Below are 7,500 nucleotides of genomic sequence, written 5' to 3'. Positions count from 1 at the left end.
ATTACCAAGTAATTAGTGATCTTTCTGGATCATAATTGCATATTCTGGTTGAAACAGATCAGAAAGAATATTTGCTTTCCAACTTTAACTTTCTCTATTCTACATATTCACAAGTACAAGCATGCCAAGACATGCATTAAACCACCATATCTGAACTTAAGAGCTCGCACTGTCAACTGCAACTTTTATCATTTGACTGAAGCCCTATTGCTCGGCTTGGCTGTGGACTTGAGAAAAAATGGAGAGATTTCTTTTCAGTTTATGCAAAAGAGGTAGTCCTGAATCAGAGAATAAGCCAAATATTATAAAAGTATATCGCACAAATGGCAGATAACTTTTTCCTTTACTGATCACAAACAAGTGTTGACATGCAAAGAATGGCTAGTCTTGCATCGAATGTCTGAAATTAGAGTAGTGTGCACATATGCTTGTGTGTGTATGTAGGTACTATCATATTCAAAGGGTTATTATAATGGAATCTGACAGGAGACTAATCTTAATTTGGTTTAAAAAAGCAAACCGAGTCCACTTCCTGTTCCTTTTTTATTGCAAAAAAAAAAAGGACTAAACACCTGAGATGCTACATCCAATTGAAACTTGAAATGCTTCAGTTACGGCCAGATTGTATTTTGTTGCGTAAATTCTAAATCCTTCACTTGTAAAAAAGTCCACACAAGTTATCAAAAGGAAACCTTCTTGGTCCTGGAATGTGTAATTCTACTCTGAATCACCATAGATATATCATATCACTATTACCAGGTCACAAATTAATACACCAACTCCAGTGTTTAACTCTCATCTACAAGAGGGTATTAATAAAGGTCAATTTATGTTTTCGTAAGTTTAAATGTCCTAAAGTAACCTTACATGTACTATTAACATTATAGTCATCCGCACCTACACATCAACCTCATACACATCAAACACTCAGAAGAAATATAATGAAAAAATTTTGAATGAATAAAACTCAAAATTGATAAATCATATCAACTTAATATCCTTCAGCTATATTTCAATGTGGAAAATTGAGAACATAATTGATCAATTATTAACTCAAACTACATTCCCATCAAAATAAGGCCTATGCAAAAGGGGACAAATTGTTTTTGAGGCAGATTCCATTAACATGTTCATCTCAACATACAATAAAAAATATATCTCTGATTATAACAAATTAAATAAGAAAAACTAATATCTAGGTCTATTCCCCTGTCGGTATATTTTCGTTTTGAAGTCTTTCCTCTGGTTGATTCCTCCATAGCCTCCACCACCACCACGCTTGTGGGGTAGTTTTCCCGACGCTATATTTAGGTCGATGAGGGGCGGCACAATGAAGCCAAAGCACTTGGCCACCTGCACGAAAGTAAAATTTTGTTAAAGAGCAATAACAAACAACAACATTATAAGACTTTGGACACAAGAGAAAAAAAAAGGGGGGGAAAGAAATGTATGATTCATGTAGACCAAATAGTGAACACAGAGATAAACATTTACCTTTTTCAAGTCGAGTGTGTTGATGTCAAAGATGTGTTTCTGTTGATGTGAGTGATATGCTCTTAGGTATCCTCTGTAAGCTTCCTTAGCACTTTGGTGTAGGAAGTGGTTCTGGCCAATCAGCTTCTCCAGCTGCAAGAACAAGTTAAACAAAATTATTTCCTTCTTTATTCATTATAAAAAAAAAATTAAAAAAGGACTCAGGTGAATATTGAACTATGGAGTGAAAGCTATATATATAAACATAAATATGTATATTTAATAGATTATACATACAGATAAGAAGGATAAATATAGATAGATAGATATAGATATATGTGTATGTATGTTTATACATATAGAAAAAATATTGTTAAGTAAAATGGTAAACTTAACAATCTTTCATTCTATGAGGTATATCCAATACAAGACATGAAAAGTAAAATGATATAATATCATATGCAAGCAAAGAAACCTCACCTGCATCTGAATGTTTGCCACTTTGGTCCATGAAATGTCCATGCAATCCACATTGACCTTGTGAGATTTGAGGTAACTGATGAACAGGTATTCTTCTTCGCGGATGAACAGGAGAGCACGACCTCTGCCTCCAGCACGAGCTGTTCTTCCAACACGGTGGATGTATTCCCTGGGGGGGGGGGGGGGGGGGGGCAAAAAAAAAAAAAAAAAAGTCTTAGTGTTAAATAAACCATAACACATAGGGAAAGTGATCCATTTTCCTGACCTTTATTTGTATTATTTGGGCCTCACTAAGTTTAGTGAGAGCTTATCAACAATGCCTTACAATAATGCTAATTAAAATCCATAACTCATCTTTTTAATAAAGGATATACACTGTTTACCTAAAACACTGAGTCTACAAACCAACTTTACCAAAATATTAGAGCACCAAACCTATAATTCACACTCCAGATTATCTACAAATACTGCAGAAACAACTCTCAACCTAATCACACAACCACAACACCTGGATCTCTCTCTGACCACAGACACACCCATACACTCACTTGGGATCATCTGGGGGATCATACTGCACAATCCAATCAACTGCTGGAATGTCCCAACCTCTGGCTGCTACGTCTGTGCACAACAAGACACCTGAATCTGCATTTGTGAACTGGTAGAAGGTATTCGTTCGTTTCACTTGCTTTTGTTTTCCCTGAGGAAGGAAGGAAAAAAAAAAAAAAAAAAGAAAAGCATTAGCACTATATCAGATTTTTAAAAAAGGACAATAAATAAATAATAAATCTGAGCAAAACTAATCAAATAGCATGATTCCTTTAAAACATTTATAAAATGAATTAGATTACTGCCATTTCGTTTTAAAGGGTCTTTAAAATCATCTACAATAACCTCTTAATTAAGGAACCTTCCAAAACAAATTACATCAGATTCTGGGATTACTTTAGCTTATATCATTACAGTAGGAAAGACAATGATTTAATAAAATCAAACTTACATGGATGCACATAACAGGGACATCTATGTAATTCAGTAGCTCATGGTAGTATTTGACAGTCATGCACGAATTGAAGAAGATCATGACTTTCTTCTTTAGATTCTTCTTAATGAAGGTATAGAGAACAAGGAATCTCTTGTCAGCAGGACACACCAGATAAGCTGCAAAAAAATTATTCTTAATAATTCTTATCTAGTACAAGGAGCATTTTGTAACACGAAAGTAAATGAATACATAATCGCCTAAAATCACAAACACGTAAAATGGACTGTTGTTTAACTGCCAATCTCAAAGCTCGTATTAATTAACCCAATTAATACGAGCAAGAATACATGCCATTCCTATTATAATACAAGTTATTTTTTATATTTACACATAGATGGTTCTACAAGTGCTTAATCACCAAGGAGTCTGTTGTCATTCCTACTAATCTCACCTGTTTACACTTTTCCTTGACTTTTGGAGAGGGTCTTTTGTATTATTTAATTGTCATAAATGTTACCAAGATTTAAATGACAATTTAATAATCAGAACATCAATAATAATATTAACAGTATCAATATCAATTGTATTAAAAAGAAAAACACATTTTCCTGCCAATTCAAGGAATGGGGAAATCAGGATCAGTCACTAGGACCTACTGATAGACTCCTTGCTGGCTGAGAACATGTCGAGTTATCTGTATGTAACAAAATTCACAAAAAAAAGTACAGGGGACAGAATGTAAATCTGTGGTAAATGGGTTAATTTTGCTGAAAATCACAAGATCAGGGATTTTTGTATATCTGAACCACACATTCACCCCTAGTGTTTTTTTATTGATTTAGAGCTCTCTTCATTCTCATACAGCAAGTGGTTAACATTTAAATTATGCACCCACATTCATAAAAAGCTAATTCTTTAAAATCAGACTGACATATCTCTTGAGAATATGACAAATATCCCTCACCCCCAAACAATGCAGTTTTGAGAAAATATTTTATTTAATCTTTGGAATTACCTTGTTCTAGGCCCTCTACTGTTGCATTCATTTTGTCTGAATCCACATCTACTTCCATGGGATCTGTCTTTAGGGCAAGTCTGGCAAGCTCGTCTGTTTTTGTATCTTTTGTTGCACTAAACAGCATCGTCTGCCTCCGTTCTGTATTGCAAAGAAATTATAGAGTACTTTCACCTCAATATAACAAAAAGTATTTTCATCTTTCTTTATGTAACAAAATACAAAAAAAAATCATACTGCAAATATTATAACATTCAAAATCAAATAAAAGAAAAGTGAGTACTGACTTGGTAGAATATTCAAGATCTGTTTCATCTCTTGCTCAAATCCAACATCGAAAATCCGGTCAGCTTCATCAATGACAAGACAAACCATGTTTTTGTACATGAAGTCTGGAGTGTTAGTGAGGTGATCTAGGAGCCTTCCAGGTGTTGCAACCAAGATATTCACACCTACGAAAAGAAAAAAAGTTTTCTCAAGATCATGAAATTACAAAGCTTTGATAATACACTACACATTTACAATGAATGAATATCAATATATCAACCCTAGCAAATGAAGCCGTTTGTCCTTAATAAAAAAAAAAAAATCAACTGATACAAACAATAGTGTTCTCACATTGACCCCGTAAGAAAGGTAAAGAAAAGAAAAGAAAAAAAAAAATACATGACACTAGTTTACCAATGAAGTGACAAAGAAGTATCAAAACAACCTTTATGCAATATTCAAGTTACAGAGCATGCTTTATAAATGAGCAGTAAAAAAAAATAAATAAATAACAACCACAGAAGAATCAAAGTTCTTACCTTTCCGCAACTTTGCACCTTCACTCTTGCGGTCTGCACCTCCCATGATCAGGCCAAATGTTTGCGAATGTTCCTGCATGAGTTCTCTCAAAACACCATATGTTTGCATGGACAATTCACGAGTTGGAGAGATGATGATCACTCCGGTACCTTAAGGAATATTTAAGCTTCGTTATTTTCCTTTTCATTATACATCAATAACAAGTTGTAAATATATAACTTGAATCAAAACTTCAACTCCTGATACTTTAATCTACTGATCATTAAAGATACAAGATATCTATGTTTTCACGATATATACCTCAGTGCATACATATCTAAATGCATTATGACTCAAGAGTGGCAGTAAAGCATTTACATTCAGAATCTTTTAAAGTCTTAAATCTTTAAGATATCAACAATGAACTGAAGCAAACTAAACTATCCACTATTACCCACCATTTCTGGGCTTGAACTTCAATTTGTACATCAACTCTACAGCAGGGATGAGAAAGGCCAGTGTCTTTCCTGCTCCGGTCTTGGCTGTTCCACGCAGGTCAAGGCCTTCCAGGAGTTTGGGGATTGCCTTTGCCTGGATCTCTGTCATGTCCTTGAAGCCCATCGTCTTTATGGCATTCATTGTCTCGTTGGACACGCAACCCTCAAGGCTCTCAAATGATTTGGTGGTAGTGGCATTGAAGCCAAGTGTACTGTCAACTAGAATGAGAGCAAAAGACCATTAACACAAAAGGATTTCCATCCCAAACTGTCTGAATACAAGTATTTATCTAGTAAACATGAAATGGGAAAATTGGAAAACTTGATTTCCTAAAATATAATCTAGAAATCACATTTCTACTCCAGGATACTCACGCTCCTTTCTGGTCTCCTCCTCCTCCTCCTCCTCCTCCTCTTCTGCTTCCTCATTTCTCTGTTTCCCTGTATCACTTTTTTCTTCTTTGCCCTTTGCCTCTGGCTCTGGCTCTGGCTCGTTATCAGCCCCATCATCAAGGGCTTTTTCTAGGTCTTTCAGAGGCTGTTTCTTCTTTTCTACATTCAGAAAAAAGGGGGTTCAAGTTACAGTAAAATTTCTAGTTAACACATACTTACAAAAAAGTAAGAAAATACCTATATAAAATACAAATAAGCTTTAACTCCAACTTCATGTAAAAAAAAAACACATTAAGTTCTCACTTTTCTTTGGCCGCTGTTCCTCTTCTTCTGCAGGACGTTTACTTAGAGTTGGATGAAGCTGAATGAGTCTTTCTGCCTCCTCCTCAGGCAATGGCTCTTCAACTGCTTATGAAAAAGAGGACAGAATGTTACTGATATGAAATCAATAATGCATGTAGTAAATAAATTTATCTCTGCTAACAACCAATAAAGATGGAAGGTGCTTTTGAACAGTCCCTCACGTGAGTAGAAAAGAATAAGCTAATCCTTCCTGCTGCAGGAGAATTAGCTAAAGGAAAAACATCCATTGTTACTAGGAGAGTCCCCTAGTGTGAGAGGTTAATTTAATTCCTGTATCACCACTGATATGTTGAATTGTATAGATTAGAAAAAGATCACAGAAAGCGCCACTCACAGCCCAGGTCCCCCCCTGGTGCTCGTACATAAAGAGGTGAGAACAAAGTTTGCCAGGGTGTATTTGTTGGAGTAGCCCCTCCCATCAATTCTTCCCATGGCAACTTACATTGTTGGAAAAATTTTGTGACAAGGAGTTGGGGATTTAGTCTCTAGTGAGTGCATCTGTATTGCATCACTTTATATTCCAGGGGAGTTTTAGGAGGCAGCAGCTGTCCCAAGGAAGAGCATGGAGGATGCAGCCTTTTAAATTGACAATTTTAGGTAGGGTACATGTTCAGAGTATGTTCATAATCCTTATATGCACTCAAGCACAACACAACAAACAAATCTATCCTATACTCTTTTCTGCTGTAATTAGCCTATGTGGAGGATTTGTTCTCCCAGGCAGGGGTTTGGGGGATGGCAGTCTCCAGGGGGAATTGTAGGGGGAACAGCCTTTTACATCTAATTCTTTAATTAAATAATTTCCCAATTTCCCTGATAATTTTCATGGCCACCCCTACTATTTGGGCCTAGTTTGTGGGGTATGGGGGGTTTCCAATGCATAATTTCTACATGTGTATGGTAAACAGAGGGATAAATCTATCAGTACTTGCATTATCTCGATCAACCATATGAAAACATTCTCAACATATGTTGTAGTTTCGACTGTGCATGATGTGTCAGGATATGATTCAGTTGGAGTGATAGTGGTAAATATTCAGAATAGTGGTAATAAGATTCTTCTCACTCTCTGCTACCTGTATATATAGGAATAATGTCGCAGAAACCCCCCCAATACCCACAAACTTGGTCCCAATAGCAGGAGAGGGCATGAATGGTACCAGGGAAATTGCTGGGTAAATTATGAATATACAGAGAATTGGTCAATATACAGTCAAATGCACTAGGCTGTGCAAACCCCCATAGGAAGCTGCTGCCCCCCCAACCCTCACCCTGGACAACAGAGAACCCACCACTTATGTACAGAAGATAGACCATAGGAAGACTCTACATCAAGCACTCCAAGGATATTGGTGGTATGCTTTATCCTGCTGTGAAATATTGATTCTTTGTCTTCTAGGGTGGGGGTTGTGGTCACATTAGACAACATAATGACTTTCCCTGTTATCAAAGCCAAGAATGTATGAGGGTTCCATGAAAAATGTCCTACATATATAAGTAGTAAAGGC

At 36.1% G+C, this 7,500-nt stretch overlaps 2 protein-coding genes across 3 annotated transcripts in view; one reads left to right on the top strand and one right to left on the bottom strand.

The window, feature by feature from the left end:
- LOC119577211 (troponin C, isotype gamma-like) overlaps positions 1–834 on the top strand; it is a 10,812-nt gene extending 9,978 nt beyond the window's left edge. Inside the window, exon 6 of the mRNA XM_037924946.1 lies at positions 1–834. This exon is cut by the window's left edge and continues 631 nt beyond it. The gene's annotated coding sequence lies outside the window, so the exon portion shown is untranslated.
- The window catches only part of LOC119577210 (ATP-dependent RNA helicase HAS1-like), an 8,748-nt gene continuing 2,074 nt past the window's right edge, over positions 827–7,500 (bottom strand). The window contains exons 2-12 of one of the 2 annotated variants that reach the window (XM_037924945.1): positions 5,933–6,034; positions 5,612–5,788; positions 5,198–5,455; positions 4,760–4,909; positions 4,241–4,405; positions 3,954–4,094; positions 2,954–3,114; positions 2,502–2,653; positions 1,954–2,122; positions 1,495–1,626; positions 827–1,353 (exon numbers count right to left, since the gene is read on the bottom strand). In XM_037924945.1, the coding sequence (XP_037780873.1) occupies positions 1,189–1,353; positions 1,495–1,626; positions 1,954–2,122; positions 2,502–2,653; positions 2,954–3,114; positions 3,954–4,094; positions 4,241–4,405; positions 4,760–4,909; positions 5,198–5,455; positions 5,612–5,788; positions 5,933–6,034 (1,772 nt within the window). In that variant the 3' untranslated portion in view covers positions 827–1,188. Of the gene's footprint in view, positions 1,354–1,494; positions 1,627–1,953; positions 2,123–2,501; positions 2,654–2,953; positions 3,115–3,953; positions 4,095–4,240; positions 4,406–4,759; positions 4,910–5,197; positions 5,456–5,611; positions 5,789–5,932; positions 6,038–7,500 lie in introns of both variants that reach the window. The other variant, XM_037924944.1, reaches the window with a different exon arrangement.

Source organism: Penaeus monodon, chromosome 9 (assembly GCF_015228065.2).
Source record: "Penaeus monodon isolate SGIC_2016 chromosome 9, NSTDA_Pmon_1, whole genome shotgun sequence".
In the NCBI taxonomy this organism is placed as follows: Eukaryota; Metazoa; Arthropoda; class Malacostraca; order Decapoda; family Penaeidae; genus Penaeus; species Penaeus monodon.
Note: the sequence above shows the minus strand (reverse complement) of the source record. Positions and strands in the feature narration are given on the sequence as shown.